The 27,879-nt window shown below is 31.9% G+C and overlaps 1 protein-coding gene and 1 non-coding gene across 2 annotated transcripts; both read right to left on the bottom strand.

Moving 5' to 3' along the window:
* Positions 1–7,996: 7,996 nt before the first annotated feature.
* TRNAF-GAA (transfer RNA phenylalanine (anticodon GAA)) lies at positions 7,997–8,070 on the bottom strand. The gene has a single exon. It is a non-coding gene; the product is annotated as a tRNA-Phe (tRNA).
* A 3,965-nt stretch (positions 8,071–12,035) lies between these two features.
* On the bottom strand, positions 12,036–14,969 carry LOC129870176 (leucine-rich repeat extensin-like protein 4). Its single transcript, XM_055944826.1, has one exon. The coding sequence runs from the start codon at positions 14,661–14,663 to the stop codon at positions 12,417–12,419; it is 2,247 nt and encodes a 748-aa protein (XP_055800801.1). The 5' UTR covers positions 14,664–14,969; the 3' UTR covers positions 12,036–12,416.
* Positions 14,970–27,879: the final 12,910 nt, after the last annotated feature.

A 27,879-nucleotide genomic window follows, 5' to 3' on the forward strand; every position in this document is an offset into this window, starting at 1 on the left:
TTTTTGTTTTCCATTCTTTCTATGATATTTATGTTTAAATCTGATTAAATTTAAATTTTCATCAAAGGTACAACACTTTCTACTAAAAATAATTTCTCAAACTCGAAACTTCACAAACATAATTACTATTGGTAGTATGTTTGGAGGAGAGTCAGTATAATGGGGTATATATTGAGATATGTGAAATATCGATAATTAATATATATGACCTACTCACAGCCTGTCATTTGAGGCTCTAAATAAATGACTACTAAATTATTATTTATAAAAAAAATTGTATAATATTTATAATTTATAATATAAGTACACCTATTAGTCAACCAACTCACTAATCAACAGCCAAGAAATTGAGTAGATGGTGATGTGAGAATTTCCCTAACAAACAAAGCCATGTGAGTCTAATGTTGATTTGGACCCCATTTCCAATTACTTCCATTAATTGGTGGCTTTTATGTTTTAGCCATATTATATACTATCATTTGTTAAAGAGTAGAAAATCATAGCTACAATGACATTATTGTTCTATGTTATCCCTTCTTTCCTATATTACAAAGTCCTTTTTTTTTTTCAATCCGGTGTTCGATATCGGTATTATAATTCGATTAGATTCAGAAGGTGATTTGTATCAAAGAGGACTTGAACTCGAATCTTTAATTAAGAATGAAAAAATACTTAACAATGCACCACAATCCTTATTCATATGCCACTTGGAGGAAAAAAGAGGTTATATTCCAAAATCTTGATTTTCACTTACTTGGAATTGGAATAAAAATTTAAATTAAACCAAGTTGATGAAAATTGAGGCTTAGGTGCAAATATTAAGAGTAGATAAATTTTAAAAGTTGTCGTGTTAACTGACAACTAAATATTTTAACTGTAAAAATACATATCTAGATACCTCAATTTGTTTATATTGTATCTCGTGTACACCTGATGTTGACATGATACATAAATTTTAGAGGTGTCTAGACAATCATTTTATAAATTGGCGTGTTCAATTGACACGAAAACGAATTGAGTTGTCTAAATAGGCATCCTCAAAATTGAATGCCAAGTTAAAATGTATGTCTATATATTATGCCTAATATATAGGTGTTTGCATATGTAGTTCTAGCACTTACTCACAATTAACTTAATATGCATTTGCCTCATTAAATAGGTTAATATAAACACCTTATGAAAATAAATATTTATCAATTACCACTCAAATGCCATCAAACTACAAGAAAATTGACCATCTTTTTTTTTCTTCCTCTGATGTTGGTAGAACATAAACAATGGGAGGAAAGTCCCTATGATGTTGACCAAATATAAGAATATGAAAATGTATTAAAAAGAGAACGGTTGGTGCAAGAGTACTATAATTAAAGACAACAAATTAATACAAACAACAAAAAAAATTAAAAAAAATTCAAGGAGCCGACATTATTAAGCGGGAAAATACTTGCTCACATTCGATATTTATTTTAAATCATATATATTATTCAATTTTGATTAAATGAAAACAAAATAACGCGAAAAAATATATCATGTATTAATTGATCTGTTACTAATATAATAAAATTTGCCCTATTAAGTGAAGGTTAAGACTAGTAGACACTACTCATGAAGAACTAACCACTTCAAAAATATAATAAGAATAAGAATAAAGTTGAAATACAAATGATGAAAGAAACTAATCTATATAAATAATTATAACCTATTTACAATCATAAATTTTATTTTTTATTTTAATATTATGTTCAGTCAAATTAATTTATATAAATTAAAACATAAGAGTATTATTCATTAAATCACGAGTTCTTTTATGTGTTAAGGATTCAGGCTTTTATTTACCTATTTAAAAATAGTGGTGAAGTAAAAAATTTCACTAAAAAATTCAAAATTTTAAAATATATAATACATAATATAAATTTCTGACAAAGAATATTCAATTAGGTATCTTTCACGATATGCAGTTTTGCCACTGATTGAGGAGAAGGAACAACGATAATAGATCAAAATGAGTTCATAATTTGAAGTCAATACGTGTATAGATATATTGTTGAATTAATAATTATGTCTTTATAACAATATATTTAGACTTACGAAAAATATTAAATATCTATCTATGTATATATAGTTCGAATCGAAAACGGTTACAATATCACTCGTAACATAAATTTGGCCTGATTTGAATAGACAACAAGTGACCCATAAAATGGGTAATTTTTGTTAGGTATATTCACATGTGATGTTAGGACCCAACACTAAATGAAAACACAGATTTTGGTAGGGTTTTTATTGAAAATATTGTCTAAAAAAATCTAAAGTTATATCTACGGCTAGAAGGTAGAGGGCTCTCATATTTTTAAAATACGATAAATATCGAGTACGAATATATTTATATTTAAGTTGTTAAATCCTATGTTTTATAATTTCGAGAAATGTTCATGTTGATCGAGTATATATTGTACTGCTTAGAGGCTGATATTCAAGGTTTGAACTTTAGAATTAATTTTGAATCGTAGGATATTGACCTCAAGTGAAAGAAATTGAATTCTAACTTTGATTTCTGTACATATTTAGTGCTTTTAAGAAAATATATATAAGTTAAAACTATTGAGTTCTATTAAACCCGCACCTTAAAATCTATGTCCCCCTTGGTTGTTCTTATTCATCCTCTTATTGACTTTTATGAAACTCTAAGGTTGATTAGGTTGATTTCACGTGTTAAATTATTTTGGGGAAAAAGTTCCACTCATCTACTTTTAGCTATAATTTAGAAAAAAACATTTTTCAAAATTTAAAAGGATGCACCCTGCAATATTTTCTCAAGAAAAACCTAAATTTGTCGAAATAAAAGCTGCAGAAGAGAAGTGATTGGAGAAGACGACCGAAGAGAGTTGAGAGAAATTGGGGATATTATTTCCTCTAGGGAGAAGAAGAGTAAAGTGAAGTCTGTTTGACTTCCTTTTCACTGATATACATATATAGTGTGGTTAGCCACACCTAACTATCCTTAACAAACTAACTACTCCTTAATAGAATCATTTAACAGAAACAATCAACTACACATTTACATCATTAACTACTAACTAATTACTGTTATGTGTCAATACTCTCCCTCAAGTTGGAGGGTGCATAACATCCAACACTCCCAACTTGTTCATCAAATATACATGTTGCTGCCTGCTTAGCCCCTTTGTCATCAAGTCTGTCTGTTGATCATTTGTCTTTACAAATTCAGTCTTGACGATTCCTTCCTTTATCTTGTCCCTTATAAAGTGACAGTCGATTTCAATATATTTCGTTCTCTCATGATAGACTGGATTTGCTGCAAGTTGGATCGCTGCCTTGCTATACACTCCAAATAGCTACTGGCTGATGAACCCTCACTCCAAGCTCACTGAACAAGCCCAGCAGCCAAGTAACTTCTGCAACAACTGCTGCCATGCTTTTATATTCAACTTCAGCTGAACTCTTGGACACTGTTTGCTGCTTCTTTGATTTTCAGGAGATTAGTGACTCTCCAAACTTTACTGCATATCCTATAATAGACCTCCTTATGTTGGGACATGCTGCCCAGTCTGAGTCACACCAACATGTTATTTTCTGTGTAGGTTGTGCTCTGAAAATGAGGCCCTGACCTGGTGCATTCTTCAGGTATTTAACCACTCTTATAGCTTCTTCCCAATGTGAGACCTTGGGCTCTTGCATGAATTGACTCCGTGTTTGGACTGCAAAGCTGATATCTGGCCTAGTGATGATTACATACAGCAGCCTTTCTATCAATCTTTGGTACCTTGAGACTTTCTCCAAGGCTTCATCTCCTTTAACTCCAACAACCTTGTCATATTCCACAGTGGTTAGTTTGTTTCCAGCTTCCAGTGGTGTGACAGCTGGCTTTGTGCCTGCTAAGCCCATCTCTGATATGAGCTCCAATGTATATTTTCTTTGATTGAGGATGATGCCATGTTGTGATCTCAGAATTTCTATACCAAGAAAGTACTTGAGTTCCCCCAAGTCCTTCACTTTGAAGTCATGCTGCAGGATCTGTTTGGCTGCTTCTATGAGACTGCTATTGTCTCCAGTGATAAGAAGGTCATCTACATATACAAGTATTATGACAATGTTGTTACCTGACTTCTTTGTAAATAGTGAATAATCATGAAGGCTCTGTGTGAATCCTGCAGCTATCAATGCATCAGTCAACTTGATATTCCATTGTCTTGATTCCTGTTTTAGGCCATACAAAGATTTCAGCAACCTACATACCTTGGTCTCCTCCTGTCTCTTTAACCCTTCTGGTATCTCCATATAGACTTCCTCATAAAGATCACCTTGCAAGAATACATTGTACACATCCATTTGATGAAGCTTCCACCCTCTTGAGGCTGCCAGTGCAATCACTGATCTCACAGTGACCATTTTTGTCACTGGAGAGAAAGTCTCATGGTACACCCACTTGCCCTATATTTAATCTTGTACACCCACTTAGAGCCAACAACATTCTTTTCATGTGGAAGATCAATAATTTGCCAAGTGTGATTGTCCTCAAGGCCTTGATTTCCTATTGCATAGCTTCTATCCACCTTGCATCCCTTGAAGCCTCCTTAAAAATTTTTGGTTCAGCTGAGTCAGAGAACTTAGCCGAATAACTTCTATAATTTTCTGATGTGCCTGCATATGACAAATATTTGTTTATAAAATAGATGTGGTCATGGCTAGTATTGACAACATAGTCATTCAACCACCCAAGTTGCTTGGTTGACCTAACTGGTCTGTTGCCAGTGACAGCAGGAGGAGCAACAGCCTGCAATAGAATTTGTGCATTGTCATGTGCAACTTCAGCAGATGGGACTTATGCACTCTCTTGTGCATCATCATCATCATCATCAGGTTCTTTAACATCAGGCATATCCTCTACTGTATCTGCAGCAGCATCCTTGTCAGCAGCAGAGTGTGTCCCCCTTGCTACTACTGGTGGAAACTGGCAAATGTGAGCAGGGGCAGGGGAATCAGCAACAGTCTGGTTCAGTTGGAGAAATGTGCTATCTGCTGAGTCTACAATGTGACTGAAGGGAAATTCATTTTCATGGAACACCACATCCCTACTAACAAAGAATTTATTAGTAGATAAATCAAGTACAATGTAGCCTTTTTGAGTTTAAGAGAATCCCATGAATGCAGCTTCTTTGGTTCTATGGGCAAATTTGTTTGATTTAGGCAGTGAAGTAACAAAACATAGGCAGCCAGGTACCCTTAGATGATCAAGGAATGTCTTGCTATGATGTAGCATCTCATAAGGAGTATTTCCCTTTAGGGCACTTGATGGCAACCTATTCATGAGGTATACTGCAGTTTTAACACAGAAGCCCCAATATTTTGTTGGAAAAGAAGCCTGAAATTTGATAGCTCTTGCCATCTACAAAATCTGCCTGTGCTTCCTCTCCACTACCCTATTTTGTTGAGGTGTATAAGGACAACTGCTTTGGTGAAGTATTCTCAGGTTCTGTAAAAGCTCACAGGTTTGAGAGTTAAAGAACTCAGTACCATTGTCAGACCTAATGGTCTTGACCCTGCAGTTAAACTGAGTATTCACAAGTGCAAGAAATTATTTTAAAACCACAATTACTTCAGTCTTCAGCTGCAATAAATGGACCCAAGTGTATCTGGTATGATCATCAACAATAATGAGAAAGTAATTCTTCTTATCAAAAGTAGGAGTTTTATAAGGACCCCACAAATCTAAGTGAACCAATTCAAAAGAATGTTGTGCTCTAGAGATGCTGAAAAGAAATTGTAATCTAGTTTGTTTTGCTAATAGACAGATTCTACAATTGTTATGCATATTTCTGTCAATCTTATTTTGAAATTCCACCATAGTCTTCATAGTGGATATAGAAGGGTGATCCAGTCTTCTATGCCATAGGCTGCACCTTCCATCAGCATCTGCTAGGTAAACTTGCCTCACATCTCCTCTTCCTTGGTCATCAGAATCTTTAGCTGCCCCTTGGAAAATGTATAGTCCTTCTTGTAATCTACCAATCCCCTTCACCCTGCCACTGTAGAGATCCTGAAAGATATAGTGATCAGGGAAGAAATTCACTAAGCAACATAATTCCTTGGTTAGTTATGACACTGACAATAAATTATATTTAAAATCGGGTACAAACAACACATTTGTGATTCTCTCTTGTCCAAATAATTTTGCACTTCTTGTATGTGTAATTGGCACTGTACTTCCATTTGGTAAGTGCATCCTTACTTCTTTATTGGTTTGTAGGTTATGAATGCTCTTAAGCATTTTGTCATTTGCAGTGACATGGTGTGAAGCACTGGAATCTACCATCCATTCACATTTTTCTAGCTGGGACATCAGACAAGTCACAATACCTGTCATATGGGCTTGATATTCTTCGGAATCATGGCCATGATGCTTGTACTGATATTCTGAATCATGATGGTTACTTTTGCCATCACTTCTTCTGTTGTCTTCAGCATATTGTCCTTCATTATCATCCTTACCTGCATGTTTCCCTTGAAAGCAATCTGCATTATTTGCCACTGCAATATGTGCTTCCTTTTTCCATTCTTCATTGTTATCTCTCTTGTACCTTTCTCTGTATCTATTCTTACTCCATCCTTCACGATAGTTGTTATCTTTCTTGTAGCCATCATAAGCACCTTTCGCCTTTCTATTGGTTTTGTTATCCCTTTCTGAAGGATATCCAACAAGTTTGTAACACTCCTTCTTTGTATGGTTTCGCATGTGACAGTGCTCACAATACATTGGACTACCTCCCTTATAGTTATCACTTCTTTTGACTTGCATTGCTATGGGATTGGATTTCTCAGCACTTAACTGTTGACTTTCATCTTGCACTATTAGAGCATAGGCCTGATTTACAGATGGTGCACTAGACTTCATCAAAATTTGCCGCTTAGCCTGATCGTAAGATTCGTTCAAACCACTCAGAAACTGCATTAGCCTCTGCTCTTGTAGATACTCAATATAGTCTCTGGACTTTGGACAACCACAGTTCGGAGAAGGAGCTATCAAATCGGATTCACTCTACAACTCCTTCAGTTTGGAGAAATACATCGACACTGGGCTTATTCCTTGTTTGAGACTTGCAATAGCTGTGTGCACTTGGAACACTCGCACTCAATTTACCTTGTCAAAGCTCTCATTCAGATCCTTCCAGACTAAACGTGCATCTGATGCATATACAATGCCGCTTAACAAGCTTTCTGATACTGTGTTCATAATCCACGATAGTACAATTACATTCACCGTCTCTCACAGTTCATGAAGTGATTCATCGAACGACTCCTTCGTGCATGTACCAGTCACGAACCCTAGTTTCTTCTTGGCCAAAAGAGAGATCCTCATAGCTCGACTCCATACCCCATAATTTTCAGATCCAGTGAGTTTCACTGGTGCTATAACACATCCCGATGTGTCCGATGGGTGCACATACAAAGGATGGTCATGCTCTATAACTATTCTTTCAATCGATGCTTGTGATTGTGAGAGTTCACCCATGATTTTCAGTTCTGAGCTTCAATGGTGATACTAAGCTTCTCCGATGAACTCCAGCTCTTCAATCGCTTCTCCGACGAACTTCAGCTCTTCGATCGACGATCCGCTCTGATACCATGTCGAAATAGAAGCTGCAGAAGAAAAGTGATTGGAGAAGACGACCTAAGAGAGTTGAGAGAAATTGGGGATATTATTTCCTCTAGGGAGAAGAAGAGTAAAGTGAAGTCTGTTTGACTTCCTTTTCACTGATATACATATATAGTGTGGTTAACTTATTGTTAACCACAGTTAGCCACACCTAACTACCCTTAACAAACTAACTACTCCTTAACAGAATCATTTAACAGAAATAATCAACTACACATTTACATCATTAACTACTAACTAATTATTGTTATGTGTCAATAAAATTATATCAACGAATAGATGGAAGAGGCTCGCTCCCGGCTACGGTTTGGACCTTTCGCCTGCTTAGAAGTGGATTCGAACCACTGACACAAGGATTTTCAGTCCTTTGCTCTAACCAGCTGAGCTACCTGAACCACTTTCCTAAAGTCTGTTTTCTTCATCGAATAGTGCCCTACCTTACCACTTGACTAGTAAGGGAAAAGCCCTTTCCTGTTAAGAAGGCAATCTCACTCACCCTCTTGACCATCGAAGGGACGATCAAGAAAGTGTTGAGACCCAAGGAACTGTTGACTATTGATGATGTATTGAGTCCAAATAAATATTTATATTTCAATACGATAGGTTAAAACCCGAAGATTTATAATGTTGGGTAACGTTCACTTGGAATTTTCCTTGATAAGAAGCGCTTAAATCTTATAATAAGGACTAGTGCAAATTCAAATTAATTGAGCTATCGTATTTTCAACGCAAAATGTTTGAGTTTTTTTAAAAGGGCCGAGATATAAGGTAAATGGTGACACAAAAGGAGGGATGATAATTTTGGTCGACAGAGTTATTTGAAATCTTACTGATGAAAGGTGATAGATAAGTCTTGAATCTGATTAAGATACGTAAAAATTGACCCGAATATTATGATTATTAAATTAAAATAAGGGAATGACAATTAAGGACTCCATGAGAATCCTGAAATTCTGACAATCCCCACTTTAATTTGTAATCCCATTATGTGAACGTGAGAAGTTTTTTTTCCAAAATTTCAAATACCAATGGAAAAGTGTGAGATGAAGATTAAAGAAAAAAAAATTTGATTAAAGAAAACCAAATGAGATTTGAAATTTGGATCCAATTAGCAAAGTGATTATGAAATTTATTACTTTTCCCAAAACTAATGATGGAGACATCCAATTTAAGCAACTCTCCTTGATCAAAGGAAGACTTGATTAATTTGGTCTCTTTTTTTTTTCAACACCACCCAAATTAGATATAGATTAAAAAAATAAGTTACTTCCTCAGTTCCTAAATATTTGTTATTTTTTTAGTATAAATAGTTGATTTATATTAGTTATTATTTAAAAAAATTAAGATATAATTAGTTATTTATTTTCGTTTTTACCTTCAGTTGAAAATATGGAAAGATAATATTGTGGTGCAAAAGAAAGAAGTATAATTAAATTAATAGAATTAATAAATAAAGATAATTTGACTTAATTACACTCTGTAAAACATGACAAATATTTAGAAACGGAGAGAATAATTTTGTAAGAATGGGTGTGACTTTAATGTAAGGATAGAGTTTTACTTTTATATATCTTTCATCCGTATTTGATTTAGCATATCCCTTTTAAAATAATAAATAAATGAGAAAACTAAGCTCTTTGTCCCATAAAAATAAAATAATTATAAACAAATATTCTTTTACAATTCATATCGCCTAAGATATGAGATTCGCTAGCAAAATACCGTCGAGTATCAGTATACTGACATGGTATCATTGAGGTCGCTTCAGTCCTTAATGATACCAACATAATATATCTATATACTGTCATGATATCATTAATGTATACTTCAATCTTTCAGCTACATCTACATGAAAATCATCATATAGTGGCATGGTATCATTAATGATAGTTTTATATAAATATTGAATGATACCATCACAGTATACATCTTTCATCAGGTTTTTATCATAAAGGTTTTTCTAAGTCATTCGATAATACATGAATGATACTATCACAGTTTATTCGTATATTATAATGATATTGAAAATCCTTAATGAGACGCTTTTAAAATCTCTAATGATATCATAACAATATAATGATACCTTATCGGTATCATATAGGATAAACTCTTTTTTTAAGAAATAAAAATAATATTAAAGATTCTTCTAAAGATAGCTAAAATGCAAAAAGAAGGGTCAATTTTTTTGAAAATCTTATCAATAATCTTCTTTTGATGAATTCAAAAAAAAAGTATTGTTGAAAATACAAATTCATCAAATGGGTTGAAGAAAAAAATCAAATTATTTGCAAAGGATAAACAAGAAATTGGGTTTTTTTTTAATTTCTTTTTTGATAGTAAATTGGGTGTAAATAAATTTACAGATCTAATGTTTGTTTTTGGACAATTTGAAATATTGATTTGTATATATGAAAAATATGAAAAGTGAGGTAAACTAAGATGAAAAAATTTGACAGCTTCCTCTTCTCCGTCGATTATTTCCTCACCATCACCGGCATAGTCAATCCATCAAAGATAAAAGTATTTTGACTGATGTTTCTTCTTTACCATGAAAGTGAGTGAGGGAATGTAATTACCAATTTACCTCCATTAAAGTGGAGGTCATTTTGTTTTAAAAAAAATAAATAAATAGAAAAATAAAATATAAATTATTTAACTATAACAAAAGTGTAATAAAATTATTTTTTACATGACTTTTTGCTTTTCACTCTCAAAGAGAGTGAAATGCACTCTCCGCCAACTTAGCATTTAAAGGGTAATTTATTCCATCTTAAAATAGTTTAGGGGTGTTATAGGACCTTCGTGAAGTATATAAGTGTGTAGTTGAAAATTTGATAACAGATTGGAGGGGCATTTGATTATTTTCTGCTAAATAAATTGATAGTTTTACTATATCATTTTTAATTATTATTATTATAAGTCATCTTAATGCTAAAAAATAAATTGAAATGATTAATATTTAATAATATGAGTAAAATAGGTATAAGGAGATAAATTATCTTTTGATTTTTAAATTGAACAAGTAAAATAAATATTTATTTTAATATAATGAATAAGTAAAATTGGATTAAAAAAAAGGAAATCAACTATATAAAAGAATTTTCATTTTATCATAATTTCCAATAATTATTCATAATGCGTTTTAGCAATTTGAAAAATTACTCCCTTCTACCCCAATTATATGTCAGTTACTTCTCTGAAATCAAATTATATGAATTTTAATCAATATTTAAAATATACTTATTTTTTTAATCATATTGATCTGAAAATAATTATAATTTTTATTACTTTTCATATAGTTTTATAATCGCTAATAAATTTAATCTAACTCAATCTAATTTTAATGATTAATTACATTGACTTTTGAATAGAAAAATAAATAAATACAAATTTTGGGACCAAAAAGGTATTTTTATTTTATTTTTTAAATGTTTTGGTGGATGTAAAAGGTCCAAGTGTTGACATCATACACGTTTCCAACAACTGTAAAGTATAGGAACAAAGACAAATAGTTTGAATCAAATTAGCACAATTCAAGCAAATAAGTCCGGAAGAATCTTGACCCTTGAAACATGAGAGGTCAAGATTTTTGCTTCCTTTTCATAAATATGGTGTTCGGATCAGTTTATCACAATCTTAATAATTCTATCGAGTAAATACTACATCTCAATGTCATACATAAATCACCTAAAGTGGCGTACAATTCAAAACTCAGTTAATTGTAGGTCGGTCCTCTTACCTTCTCCACTTAAATACCAAGTCTTTTATATGCAATAGGATCTAAACCCCCGAGTTTATGACGTGCTTGCCCTTCTCCACTTAAATAGTACAAATTTTTTATTTGCAACAAGGAATAGTAGAAAATTTTCATTTGCAACAAGGTCTAAACCCCTAAATTTGTGATGCGCTCGTTCCTCGACTTTTGACTTTTATCTAAGATTTTCACTTCATTGTGTAATACTTATTTTCAAAACTAAAAATTTCCCACCACTTCATTATTGACAGCTAAGGCACACATTTACTACAACAATGGAGTTCTTGTTTTGAAGGCAAAAAGATAGAGAGGACCACCACCCAAGTCCAACAATTAAAAACTAGAGGTGGTATAAATTGGTAATCAATGAAAAAACATATCTACTTCCCCACCTTTAGCATTGATATAGACCAACTACCCAAAAACTTTACTTGAAATAAATGCAATTTGTACCATATTCAACACTAAGAACACAAATTTAGATTTGGGGCTTTGCAAAATAAAGAAGATACTAAATTCTGAAAAGTAAAACAGAAAATGCTCATCATTATACTATAATTTGGAACAGCCAAAAAAAATTGAAAAAAAAATACAAAGAAACCAAAGTATGATGAACTAAAATCTAAAGATAATAACAATAAAACTCACAAACTAGAAGAAACAGATGCAGCAAGCACTGTAAACTGGTTTCTAATTCCAGATTATAATCTCTATACATACATTTTCATGCAAAGTTTCAATCTTTTCTTTGCCAATTTATTCTCTCCACAACTTCAATCTATTCATAGCAATTCTAAAATAAAATTTTGGGAGATGCAATCTTTCTACTCTCTTTTACCTCCTCTTTCTTTCTTTCTGTAGCACCATTGTTACTTCGTGATCACGTATTAGCTCGATTTTGTTAATGGCTTGAAGAGTAGAAGAAATAATAATTGTAGGAACAATTTTGTAGCTCTGAGGATAAGTTAGTGGAAATTTCTGAAAGAATTAATAAAAGGGTGGTGGGGGTGGTGAAGCATAGGAAACACCTATTACTGGTGGCAATGGACCTTCATATACCGGAGCAGGCGGTGGTGATGGCGATGGTGGGGGTGGAGAATTGTAATAGTAAACCGGTGGTGATGGTGATGGAGATGGTGGGGGTGGAGAACTGTAATAATAAACAGGTGGTGGAGGAGGAGATGGTGAAGGGGGTGGTTCAATGCAAGGAGGAGGTGGGGGTGGAGGTTCTATACAAGGCAATGGGGATGGAGGTGGAGGCGAATGAGGTGGCGGAGGTGATGAGTATATGTATGCTGGTGGTGGAGGTGGAGGTGAATGAGGTGGCGGAGGTGATGAGTATATGTATACCGGTGGTGGAGGAGGTGGAGAATTTGGTGGTGGAGGAGGCGAATTTGGTGGCGGAGGTGGTGGTGAATTATAATAGTAAGGTGAAGGGGGTGGAGGCGAGTGCGAAAGCGGCGGAGGTGGAGAATTTGGTGGTGGAGGAGGTGGAGAATTCGGTGGTGGAGGTGGAGGTGAGCGTACACAATAAGGCAACGGTGATGGAGGAGGTGGAGATGGTGGCGGCGGTGAGTAAACTGGTGGTGGTGGTGAATAAACTGGCGGTGGTGGTGGCGGTGAATAAACTGGTGGTGGTGGCGGTGGAGGTGATGGTGGAGGAGGAGATGGAGGTGGTGGTGGTGGTGGTGGTGAATAAACTGGTGGTGGAGGCGGAGGAGGTGACGGGGGAGGTGGAGAGGGTGGTGGTGGTGGCGGCGGTGAATAAACTGGCGGTGGAGGAGGTGGTGGTGAAGGAGGAGTATAAAGTGGTGGTGGCGGTGGCGGTGAATAAACAGGTGGTGGAGGTGGCGGTGAATAAACAGGTGGAGGAGGTGGTGGTGAAGGAGGAGTATAAACTGGTGGTGGCGGTGAATAAACAGGTGGTGGAGATGCAGGTGGAGAAATAGGCACCACAACAGGCGGCGGAGGGGCAGGCAACGGCGGCGAAAGTGGCGGAGGAGGTGGCAGAACAGGAACAAATTTACGACACCTGAAAGCACTACAATGAATTCTTTTAGACAAAAACGCCTTACACTGACCCGGAGACCGTTGAACCGGTCTCTTCGGCAAGCAATTCCGTTCATCATGAAACTCCGGCAACCCCAAACACACCGACGGTTCACCGGTGAAGAAATTATAAGAATACGTAAAATTCTCAAGCTTAGGAAGCTGACAAATACTTTTAGGAATCGTCCCAGAAAGCATATTATGAGCCACATTCAACTGCTCCAAATTCACCAAATCACCAAAATTCTCCGGCAACGGACCCATCAACTGATTAAAGCTAACATCAAACACAGTCAAATTTTTCAACAATCCAATCTCCGCCGGCAAACAAGAACGCAACCCATTGTTCATTAAAATAGCTTCATTCAAATTACTCATATTCCCAATACTCGCCGGAAGACACCCATGAAAACTGTTACTCGCCAGAACTATCACAGAAACCGGCGAATTCCCAAAATTATCCGGCAACTCAAACGCAAATCGATTATGATTGATAAAAATAGCGTCTAATGGTTTATCAAAGAGCTGTGAAGGTACACTACCTTCAAATTCATTGAACCTAATGTCCAAGAATATCAACTTGGGTAAACTCAAAACAACATAAGGAAACTTCCCAGCAAACCTGTTATTACTCAGATCCAGCTCGAACAGTATCTTCAACTTGTTGAATTTTCTTGGTATTGTACCACAGAAACGGTTTGAATTGATATGGAAAATCCCAAGATCTGTAAGAAGCCCAAGCTCCTCCGGGAGGTACCCTGCAATGTCACCATGGTTAAGGTCAATGCCGGCAACGGTACGAATTTTGGGGTTATCCAACGCCGGAGCACAGAAGATTCCGGTGTAGCTGCATACATTAGGACCAACCCAATTCAGAGTAATATTAAAGGGATCTGAAATGATAGCTTGTTTCCATGCTTGTAAAGCAATATAAGCATTCTTGATTCTATCATTCTCAAACACCATAGATGGATCAATTTTCACATTTTCACCTCTATCACCAAACTCATCTCTGTAGTACAAAAGCTGCCTGTGTTTGATGAACTGAGCTTCAGAATCAGTTAAACGGCCATTTTCAGATACAGTAAACTCAGCATTTGTGTGCTCAGTAAAGACTGAAAACAACAAACAGAGCAACACAAGAAAATACAGAGAACAAATGGGTGTTTGTGTTTTCTCCTTCATCTCACATGAGTCATCTGAAAATCAAGAATGCTTGTTTGTTTTTTTTTGTTCAAAGATTGAATCTTTAAGCAAATGTGAGATGAAAAAACTCAAAAAGTGTAGAAAAAAAGTGATAATGGAAATGGGTTTCTTTGAGATCTGAGAAGGAGAGTGAGAAAGTGGAGAAGAGGTTGAATTTATTTTTGAGGTTATTAGGGATTTTTGGTGTGTGTGAATATAGAGATAGAGAGAGAGAATGAGAAAGAGAGAGAAACCTGAAATTTCCAACATATAAAAGGACAGCTAAATCACAGCTCAAAGCCCACTATTCTCTCACTTTCTCTGTAATAGCTCTTAGCTGGCTATACGTTCTCAATGTGGCTCTTTATTCTTCTAGTAATCACCATTAGGGTTTTTGAAATCACATAATTAAGTTAATTATTAAGAGCCCGTTTGAATTGACTTATAAATTGTTTTCAGTTTTTTTTGAGTATTTGGCTGATCAACTTAAAGTTATTTTGTACTTAAAATAAGTCCCAATAAATAGTTAGGTTTATTTGGATGAACTTATTTTAAGCAGTTTACAAGTTGAAAACAGGTTATAAGTCAAAAAAAAAAAATGGCCTGCACCTACGTTTTTTTTAACTTATAAGTTGCTTAAAAATAAGTAAATCCAAACAGGTCAATAATTGTATAAATCACTTATTACTACTCTGTTAAATTAGTAGTAGGTTAAGTGTTGTTTATTTCACTTTTCAGTATTATTGTTATTACTTTGTTGCTATCTTATTCTTTGATTTTAGTCTTACTTGTTATTTCTTTTACTTCAGTTATCGTATTATTTTATTGTCATTATGTACAATGTTCTTCTTCAGTATTTTCGACATGACTTTTTTACTAGTTTATTTTTTACATACTTATTGTTTTGTTCATATGCTTTATGTGAGGTGAAATCTATCTGAAACAAACTTTTTGCTAGTTTATAATTACTTGTGTTAATCTTAATTTGCATATTCTTACGTTTTTAAATGACTTGAGTTCACACAAAAAAAATTGAATTATTGTTGTCCATGGTGTTAGGACCGAAATAATTAGGTGTCATGCGGAAGCTAGCAAAGCAAACCTTGAATGACCATGAATAAGAAGACAAACGAGAAATATACCATAAGAGACACAAATATTTAACGTAGTTCGGTCAACTGACCTACATCCACAAGAGGAGATGAGCAATCCACTATAAATATGAGAGTACAAATAATCGAGAGAATTAACCTCACACAATTCACTCGGAATAAAAAGAGGTTCACACAAGTGCTAACGTAACACTTGTGTCTCACCGTTTCTCCCTCTACACAAAACTCTCAAAGCCCCTAGGATTACATTGTGAATGCTACCAAGTTAGAAGAAATAAGCTTCTATTTATAGAGTCATAAACCTTTTCCTATAAGAAAAATGACTAGCCAAATATGAAGACATTGTGTTTTCCTTTCAGAAAAAGGAAAACCTAATTATACTAAAAAAGTCAGAGCAAACATTGTCCATAGAACTAGTTGTGTGCTGCACAACGATAATGTTAGCTCAAATATATCTTTTCTAGGTCTATAGTGCCGCAATTATGAAATTATTTTATTTTAATTGTTTGTGTGACGTATACCTCTTGATCATCAGGTTCTATAATATTTTGTATGTTTTGAGTATTTTAAGTTATTTTATCAATCAATTTATTAAGTAATGTCAAAATATAAAGAAGTAATCATACGAGAAAGACAACTAAATAATAAATGAAGAAGATAGTTACATTATAATTCAACGAGATAAGTAATAATAAGTAAAGTGTGTATCGTTTATAAGTTGTTTAAAAAAAAAAAGGTTACAATACTTTAATCACTGAATTAAACATTCAACTTGTATTAAGAGGTGTCAACACTTATATATATTTTTACTAAATCAAATTTTAACCTATATATACAATATAATTTTTCGACGAACAAAAATAGCTCTATCCCAATTATCAATAGAAAATAATAATATTAGACACATTAATTATTTATTTTTAATTTTAACACTTTTATTCAAACGTATAACTATTTATTTATAAATTTATATCGAAGGCTTAAAAAAGTGCTAGTGTTGTGTGCCCTTTTTTTTGACTTGAGATAATTCCTCTTCCGCCATCCACGCCAGACAAGTGCTTTTGGTTTCTTTTTCTTCATTAATGAGAAACAGAAAGATAAAAGGAAGGAACCTTCTATCGTGAAAAAACAACTAGTGTATGAGTGGCAAATGGACGGGTCAAATTGAATATGAATGAGTTAAAAATAAATTGTATTAAAATGAATAAAACAGTTGATCCGTTCATATATATTTGATAGAGATAGAATGTGTTAATTTATTGATAATTTGGATATTCATATTATGCATTGTATTGTCAGATGAGAACGCAAGATATATAGAAATCAAGTTTCAAAATTGGCTAGACCAGTTTTTGGATGAAGTTTTACTTTCACTCAAGAAATTTTAAAAGAAAATCTCAAGCAAAATGTATACACGGTTTCAGAATTTTAAAAATTCATATTTTTAAAAATTTTGACTAAATTTATGATCAAACGAAAGTGAAATTTAAATTTGAGATGAATACATGTGGCATGTGGTACTTATGCTTCACAATTTTTAATCCTTCCGTCCTACTTTGTTGGATTTTATTAAAGTTTTTTTTATTTCCTATACTATTAAGAAGAAAAGTAGTTGTATAGTTTCCTAATTACCAAACAAATCTAGTCATGTCGTCATTTAATTTCCCTTATATTTAGGTATCATTATTAACTATTTCCAACTTCTTTTGTAAATTTTTGGCTGAGATTGGACAACAGACCATATTAGTACTCTATGGTAGGTACACTTTTAACTTGTGCCTTTGATACATTTCTCTGGTTGTAGAAAAGATATTAAATGCTCACTTGTAAGTATCATTGCTCTAGGTCACTTCCATCATGGGTTCCATTTGTGGCGGGACAGATAAGATCTTTTCATTCTTTGTTGGAGGTTTCGAGTTCAAGTCTTGAAAATAAAAAAAAAAACTTAGTAGGAAATGTCTTTTCTTTTAAATGAGTCTTACGCGGCAAGAATTCAAACTAATGAAGATTCCAAAAATAAAAAAAGTGCAGAGTATCTGTGAGATACACCATCAAACACACTTGAGTACTTTTGACTCCTAATATATACTAGCAAACAATTTAAGAATTAGAAAATATTAAGTTCTCCTAGAGATCATAGTTTTATTTAATTAATTATGTCTAATATGTGACTTTCATGCATTTCTAAAAAAAGAATTATGGTCAAAACGTAATTTTTTTTAAATCTTGAGTTGTCATGATGAGCCTCGATATCTGTATATTTGTCTGCTCGAATATCATATTAAAATTACAATCACTTTACTGAAATATGTATTTTGATCTAAGTCTTCGGCACTTACTATAGTTCTACATTCAAGCGAATGTTTAATTTCACATATAGTTATTCGAATTCATTTATTATATAATAGTAAAGTGATAAAATTCTTTCTTTCTTTTTTACGATAAGATAACTTGCAGCTGCTATTTTTAAATTCGCATAGAATAAATCTCCCTATAATGCAATAACATAAAAAAAGTAAATTATATGTACTAGACAAGTCCGATGCGACGAGTCTAATAAAAAAAGCATGCAAACCATTTCGAATTTAAAATCCCCATGGGAGAGATACACAACTCAACCAACTCGACCACCAATAACACTATAATAATATCACAAAGCTTTCTTTTATCTCATTAAACTAATTGAATTTAATCCATAACATTATACTATTATTATATTCATAATACAAAGTAACTTTGCAGATTTCTCCTCTCAATTTAGTGGTTTGCATGTGACTACCTATAGTTTTAGTTTTTATCTTATTAGTACTAAAATAATTGGCAAGTACTCTTTCAAATCATATGATTCCCTTCAAAAGTTCTCCATGCCCCCATGAGATATCTTAGTAGCTTGTTATTGATCTTGGGGGTCCAATTGTCCAAAGTGTGAATGACAAATAAATGGCGAGTTGAATTTAATTTGAACGAATTAAATTAGATACAATCAATAATAAATTATGATTTAATTTGATCAAAATTTAATATAATTATAATATAAATTTTGTCAAAATAAATTAAATGACAGATCATAAGCCAATTCGTTCGACATAATCAAACCTCTCTCCCTTTTTTCATTTGCAAAATAAAAAAATTATGTAAAATCCAATTTATTTTTAAAAATTTATTAAGTTCTTTGAAATTTCCTATAACCAAATTTAATTTGTATGTTAGAATTTAGGTTGGAATTTTAACCCGTTGAGTTGCATTATTTGACCCATTTTCTACTCAATAATTCGATAGGTAATTTCGAGTTTGATTCCTTGAGTCAATTAAACAATTCAATCATAATTCAATCCGTTTGAATTTGAACAATTTTTTTTGTTTCTCATTTGATAGTTGATATTTTCATTAGAGTATGATTAAAACTCGATTGGTGCATTGCGGGCATTTATGAAGGCAACATTACTTCCAACACAAAATTTTCATTTTGAGGATCTCAAATTAGATCGAGAAAGGGTGACAAATTTTAATCATTCCATCACAATTCATGTCGATTTGATTAAAGTTACTACAAAATGAATTGATTTTGCCAGCTATTGTTTAAAAACATTTCTTTGGTGTGTTACAGCCTAGAGGAAGAACCAACTACTTCTCCACTCCGTCAGAAAATATTATCATATATATTTGATTGAATTGTTTAGTCTTTTAGTCAAAAAAATCATGAAAAACAATTTGAAAGTAGTTCATAACTTATTAATTTTTTCCTTAGTTTAACATAGTAATTTATAAAACAATGTTCCAAACTCCCAATCATACCCAATCATTTGATTCCCTTAAGATATCAATCATGAATTTTCAATTTTTTGTTGCTAAACTTAGCCCCTATACTCTTCTTTTCATCTTTTTGGCTGGTTTTAGTATTTCCCTCTTGTGTCCTTTTATTGATTCTTTAAATATTTAAGGAACTATACAATATTATAATAATATCATAATATTTGGTGGTAAGAGCGCAATATGTGACATGTAGATTGGTGCAATTGCGTGTTCGAATCCTATCTGTTACAAATAAATATTTGATACTTAAGTGGAGAATGACAAAGAAACAAATTGATTATTCGCTAATTTTCAAAATTGTGTATCATTGGTCCTCAATGTAAATATGTTTTTTAATTTGGCTTCAAATGTCATCCATGTCTTTCAATTTTGGGTGTACACAAGTAGACATTTAAACTTGTATAAAATTGAGCAAGTAGACATACATGTCTTACATGGCATAATACACGTAGAACGCCACGTTGGACACAAAATTGCCATGTAAGATGTCATGTAAGACGAATGTGTCTATTTGTTCAAGTACCTACTTGTGCATTATTAAAATTAGAGATCATAATTACTAATTGAAGCGTGCTACGTACATGTCATATGTAAATTAAGCATGTGTCATAAGTTTGAATATCATTATAGACAAAATTTTAGGTATTTAAGTAAAGAATGGTAAAAAAAAGAGAAGGAAATGTGGGTTTATCATTGACCAATTTTCAAACAATGAGAATTAAGCGCATATCATAGGCTTGAATTTTATTACTAATAAAAACTTGGCATTTAAGTAAATAAAGAATGATATAAAGGGACGACTTTATCATTCACCAATTTTAATAGTGTGAATTAAGCGCATGTCATAGGCTCGAATCATGCCACCAACAAAAACTTGACATTTATGTAAAAACCAAAGAATGATAATTGATAAGGCAAGTCTAAACTATCTAAATTAAGTGAATGTCATTGTATACGAATGAGTTTTTGATCAAAACCATCCTTAAATTATACCTTAAATTCAAACTACATCCTTAAAATATTATTTCTAGCAAAAAAACACCCTCCAAATATTTAAAAGTTAACAACTTTCATCATTCTACTAGAATTTGTCATGAAACTAACAGATTCTACAAAAATTAAGTCACCCTTCATATTTAGTATTGTGAGATACGCCAAAATATTATCGTGAACTTTTTCGGCAATTGAGTTTAGCATTATGCAAAATCTTTTAAATAAGAGTTTTTTTCATTTATTTTTCTATTATTTAATATTAAAAAACTTGTCAGTTGAAATATGTTTCTTCTCAATTGAATCTGCTAAAAGAGGTGTTTGTTAAAGATTTTCACTTCTAATAATGGAGAATGAAACTTAATGCAAAATATAATCAGAATTTTGATAACCTTAAATTATTGATTTAACTATAATTTGGATTTGAAAAAGGTGAAGATAATTAAGTTGTGGCTTCTTACAATTAGTAAATGATAAGAAGAGCAGATCATGTATTCTTACACTTTCCTAACTATTGTGTTTCAGCAAGTACTAGTGTTCAAGATTTTTAATATTCTTTTCTTCTATAGCTTTTTATAGCATGTAATGAAATTATGCAGAAAAACTTTTATTGATAGTCACTTGAACTTCACATGTTTTTGTAGGATCACTTAATTTTTTGACAATATTTAATAAAAGGATGAAAATTGTTAACTTTCAAATACTTGGAGTATGTTTTGTGTCGAAAATATATTTTAAAATATAGTTTAAATTTTAGATACAGTTTAAAAATGTTTTTGGCCAAAACGTCTAAAATCCTACCACAAATTAGCACTAAAATGGTGGAAGACAGATAGACGGACCAAATTATTTCATCGAGTTTTCGAACCGTGTATGATTGGTGTCCTTGCGTATTTCTTGATTATAATAAATAAATAAATACAATATTATCATAACTAAACTATTTGGTGATGGATTTTAGGACTTTAATAATGTAAGATTGACAAAGGAATATGGGCCTATATCCTCTTACCTCATAGCAACTTCCACATGCCATCAACCACTTTAGAATATTATGGGAATAATGGTATATACACTAAGATGGTTGTGTATGTGTCAAAAATTAAAACTTGTTATATGAAATGGAAATATTGTTAAAGTCCAATGAATGGAAATATAATTATATTCTTTTGTCTATAATAATTAAACAAATATTAATCCATATATATTATTCTACTTTCATTTTGTAATATACTAATTTGGTTTCATACTTGTACCAAATTCTTTATTAAGTATATAATTGAACTTTGAACATATCTAGAACAAGTAAAACAACTCCCCTAATTTTTTAATTTTTTTTTGGTGTAAGGGGGGGGGGGGGGGGGGCGGTTATTAAAAAATTATAGAAGGAATACGTGTTTCTTTTGAAGAACATATTTTATCTACCTGAAAGGAAGATATAGCTGTTTAATGTAGAGTAAAGTAGTATATCAATCATAAGGTATAATTACAAAAAAAAATAATAATATATTCAGTATAATCTCATAAATTGAGTCTGGAGAGGATAGTATGTATGCAGACATCATCCTGAATATTTGTATGCATATCTTAGGAGGTGGAAAAAAAAATTCGATAAACTCTTGGCTTAGAAAAAAATATAATAAAGTAATTTAGAAAAAATAATAATAATAGAAATAAAGAAGTCACGACAAAAAATTCAAAAGATAGTATGACAAAATATTGTGAGGAAAAAATGTGTATATTTTAACTAAATATAGCATGTTATTTGCCTATTTTATTTTAAATTTTCCATATTTTAACTAAATATAGCATGTTATTTGCCTATTTTATTTTAAATTTTCCAAGTGCAATACGTTTTCCATTCTCAAATTATTATTATAAAAGAAAAAAAATGTCAACTTGCCAGCATAGAACAACTTGGAGACACCAAAAACATTGTCTTTTGGGTTATTCCTTAATTTGTTGTCAAATATAATTAATGAAGTAAAGTAAATTCTTCAACTTCTATTACTTCCTTTTCCGTATAAGGACACTTTCTATTTTACGTGTTGATTAAGAAATTATTAATAAATTAATTAATTTTATTATTTTGCTCTTTGTTTATATATCAATGCATATAAAAATAAGTTAGAAAAAATATACATAAAGTATATAAATATTTTTTTCGTTCTTTTTTACTTGTTAATTTTTGACTTAGCACACCTATTAAGAAATCAATTATTGATATGATGAGTTTACCATTTTACCCTTATTAATCATTAAAGTCATAATCCAAATTCCAAAATACTTTGATACCAAAGATATTAATTCTCTCAATAAATTAAGGGTATAATAGGTAAAAAAAAATTGTACTTTCTTGATTTGTCAAATTTGACAAGTAAAAAAAAAAATCAAATTAGGAAATTTTTGACAAGTAAAAAGGAACAGATGGAGTAGCTAGTATCGAAAACTATTCACATTCAAAAGGTCATGTTAATTTTAGGCGTAAAATGAGAAAAAAAATTACTCCCTCTATTCCATATTAGTTGAATTTCTAAGGTAATGCACACATATTAAGAAAAGTATTTAAGGACAAAATTTGAACCTTATTTTTCTCTATTACCCTTTTCTTTAATCAACATCATAAAGATGATTAAATGTGAAATCATAAATACAAGTAGTCTTTTATTGGAGTATAACTTTGTAAGTAATGTAGTTTACTCCTAGGAAATTACAAAACTCCATTAATAGAAAGGATAAACATGAAAAAAGTTTCAAACATTTCTTTTGAACTTTGAATAATTCAACTATTTTGAACAATGAAAAAAACTCTAAAAATTCAGTTAATATGAAATAGAGGGAGTACTATTTAATTCTATCTTGATTTAATAAGTCTAAATCAATATTTGAAAACTATTTTTAGTAAGATTCATATATGATATGGTACGGAAGGAGTATTAAAATTAATTAACTCCTCTTAATTAAAAAAAATCCATTAATATGTTTTGTTTTCGTAGTATTAACCGATCTATCATATGCAAGGAGAGTCTTTTCATTACTTTAGTGATTGAAAAATAAATATATATACAGTGAAGGTCGACAGACAATCATCTCGTATGGGCAAAATCAGTTTTTTGCCTTCATTCGAATTCGAAATCTCGAGTTTGAGTCATAATAGATTCAAAGACATTTTTATTAAAAGATATTTTATTCGAAATAAATTTAAATTTAATTAGGCCTCAATATTAAATATTGAACATCGTGCAAAAAAGAAACTCAAAATTTTCTAAGAGATAATTATTAAATAGGGTGAAAAGAAATAAGTTTACTACTTTACTATTATCTTCTTCAGAAATGCATGCATAATAGGGAGAGGAAAAGATTTTTAAGTTCTAAACACCATTAGTGCATAGTATTTCTTTTTATACTAGTATGTAATTTTTCATATTTTCAGGAGTATAGATCTAATATTACAAGAAGATTTACTTATAAATTAAATATCTTTTAGCTAGGTGATCTGATAATTTAAAAAATACAATACATATACAACTTAAACTTTTTTTAAAAGTGTGATCTCTAGTGGTCAATGATAGTATAAACCTTTAAGACCTAACCACATCAATAATTCATTTATGTTAGACAAATTCGCCATTTGATTATACCTAACCAACTGTAACGACCCGTTAGGTCGTTTTGAGTATTAGGACTTTTTATTTCCTAAAAGACTCATCCCGTAAATTTTTAATTGGGTATTTTGGACTATTCGATAACTGCGGTTATTTAATTGAGGGGTAAACTTAGATAACTTATTTAATTTGTGGGTTAAAGTGTTAATTCATTTAATATCATATACCACTTTATTTATTAAGATAAGTTAATGATATTTATCACTTCAACACATAAGGGTTTTAGAAGGAAAAAAAACAAACACGCAGCCTTCATCTCCTGAGAAAGCAGCACGCATACAGGGAAATGGTAGCCTCTCACGTAAACAAATAAAAAAAACAAAATTGAAGTGTATTCATTTATATGAAATTGTGATGGTTGAAGGAGGTAGTAGTGCTAATATTAATATTATAATTGTGAGTAGAAGTGAATAGGCTTGCAACTTACATTGGCAAAAACTATCAATTTTACTAAAAAAAAATTTAATAGGCTAAATTTGGACCATCTGGTGTATATATCTAGAAGTGGGTGGGTAAATAATTGGTTCTCAATGGTTATAAATTTGTCAGTGTTCTATTAGTTGTTGTCAACAACAATTAGTGGATAGAAATAGGATGGTTGTAGCCGTGATTATTATCCAATCACTGGAGGAATGTTATTCTCTTATTATATTATAGATTAGATTACATATTGTATTTTACCCATAGGTACTTCATGGGTGAATGTAATTAGTTTCATGTTTTGACTACTAGTTACAATTTGGAATATATTTTTATACTTATCACAATTCAAGTTGATATATTTTAGGTAGGTAAATAAATATTGGAGGTATTGTACTATATGAATATTATTAGAGTTATGTAATTTGGAGGAATTAAGACTTAATCCTAGGCTTGAGTTTTAGGGAATCGATTATAGAGATGGGTGAGTTGCTGGGTCTAGGTAAAACATATAAATAATATTGGTGTCTATGGAATAATTTACTTATAAATATTATATATTTGATAGATTGGAAACGGCCTGAGGCATTGAAGAAAGGAAGGACATTGGTGGATTAACTTGGTTTCTTCGGTTGAGGTAGGTTATGGTTTTATTCTATATCATAGATAAACTTTTAATAGTGATTGATATTCATTGAGTAACGTGTGGAGTTTACTATGCATTTAATTGTTGTGGTATTGATGGTTGATATGTTGTTGTGATTGGTCTGAAATCCCAAGACCGTGAAATCCATAATCTTGAACTTTCCCTATAAAAAATGGTGCCTTGAATAAAGAAGGCTTGAGAAAATATGGTTAATGAAGTGGAATGTAATCATGAAGAATGATAAATTAATTATATTGTCATGTTCCGACACGATATATTTGGATCGGGTGTCACGTTCCGACACGGTATATTTGGATCGGGTGTCACGTTCCGGCACGGTAATATTAAAGGAAAATAAATTAAAATGACTTAATATTACCCAATCTCCAATAACTCATTTTCCAAAAGAGTGTGATATGGAGGCTTGAGTCCTCATGTGTGATCTTAATATTGTTGATTGGTTATGAAATTGTTCATTGTGTTGTCACTTGATCTTGATCTTGTTGGTTGCCACCTGTTAAGTGCTACGGTTGATTTCCCGCTATTACTTATTGCATATTGATTTCTATTTTGAGTCGGCCGATGATACCTACTCAGTACATGTTGTCCTGTACTGACCCCTACTTGTATCTTTTCTTGTTTTATTTTGTGGGGTGCAGCGAGTGTTCCACCGACTTTGACTCGACCTCAGCTCTAGTCAGTCTCCAGTTCATAAAATTTCAGGGTGAGCTATCCTTCTAGCTGACGGTGGATTCTCTTAGTCATGACATGATGTCCTTAGTGTTCGGACATGAACTATGTCACTTATTTTATTTTAGTGTTTGACATTTTAGACGTAGTATTTTAGAATTATATGTCCTTGATGTGATGACTTTCAGATTTTGGGAAACGTTATGTAGTAAACTCTTGTGGATTGTTAATTCTTACTTTATAAGTTTGAGCTTCCGCATTGTTATTAGTTGGGGTTTATATCGTTGGTTCTCCCACCTAGGAGGTTAAGTGTGGGTGCCACTCACGGCCCATTTTGGGTCGTGACACCAACATCATCTCCCACAATTAAAAAAATGCTATTTTTTTTCACAAAAAAATATCAAAAATATTGTCAAAAAATCAAATTTTAATAAATTTCATAAAAAAATTAACGTTATTTGATAATGACAATACGTTTATATTTAAAGATAACAGGTATTCGATGACATAATATGTCACAAGAAGGGAAAGACAAAGTGGGAGCCAAAGAATCATATGAAAATTGGTGTGTGAAAGATATATGGGTCCCAAAATTTTGTGGCAAAAAATAAAACTTTTGGAATTGAAAGGCTGTCTGCCTATTTGCATCCTCTGCCGACGAAAACATAACCAAGAAAATCGTGGAATTAGTAGTTAACACCGCAAACAAATAAGGCTCCTCTATGTTTTGATATTTGTATTTAATGTCCGAGTCAGTTTACGTATCGCAAATAATTTTATAAGATATTTATTATTGATCTTTCATTATTTTTTACTAACAATAAATATTAATATCTCAATTAATTTTATGAGATATTTGTCACTTTCTACTTAAAAATATATCAGATAATTTTACTAAAATTTGAACCTGAAGTTTCGTGATTCTTTTAAGTCTTACTCTTGGATTCCTCTATGTTGTTTTTTTATTCGCCTTCAATGTTTATGCTAATAGTATTAAATTTGTTATAATTAAGCAATTAATTGATAGGAGAATATATGTAAATCGACTATGATTAAATAAAAACGTACATAAGAGACTCATGTCATCTATTAATTAGTTTTTGACATTGTACAATTCTTTCATTTTTTGAATTTCTATAGTCGCTAGAGCATTCTTATAATAAAATTTATTTTCAAAATATGAAAAAAAATGAATATACAAAGAAATCAAGAAATTTAATACATAAAAAAAAAGAGTTAACCTCATAGTAATTTTTTGATAAAAGGGGTTCATATAGTATCAATCATGAGTGTGTACATTCTTTTTAATTTTTAACTAAGATTAAATATTTTTATTTGATATAAATATCGAGTTCGTATATATATATTAGTACATCCTTATTGGTTAATATTTCCCCCTAAAATAGCTCTTTCTTCTCTATGAAGCTCCCTTCTTTTTTCATCAATGTTCTTTGTTTACTTTTCCCCCCTTTTTTTCTTTATCCTTTATAGATATTTCTTTTTGTGGCTGGTTCATTATTTATTTCCCACCAAACTGTTTAAATTAATTGTCCCCAACTTTACATCAACCAAACATTTCTGCTTTTGTTCTGGCATTATACTTATTTTGAATTTTGACCAATATAATGCTAGGTCCCCCCCCCCCCCCCCTCCCTTAATAGATCGATTCAAATTCATTTTACGTCCTTAGAGATCGAATCTAAAATTTTAATGAAAGGTAAAAACAATTTCATTATGTTATCATCAGAGGTAAATTTAAAATTTTAAGACGTTTGAGGTACGATCAAAATAATTTACAATACTCCTATCCTCGAGTGATCTAACACGAACAAACTCGAGCACAATAGACTTGATTCAATTGCCCCAATATAAGCCTTTGT

The sequence above is a fragment of the Solanum dulcamara genome, chromosome 10 (genome assembly GCF_947179165.1).
Source record: "Solanum dulcamara chromosome 10, daSolDulc1.2, whole genome shotgun sequence".
NCBI classification, from domain to species: domain Eukaryota; kingdom Viridiplantae; phylum Streptophyta; class Magnoliopsida; order Solanales; family Solanaceae; genus Solanum; species Solanum dulcamara.

What these genes read in the sequence shown, in the direction of transcription:
- LOC129870176 (XM_055944826.1), bottom strand. Translation starts at nt 14,663, where the DNA reads ATGAAGGAGAAAACACAAACACCCATTTGTTCTCTGTATTTTCTTGTG.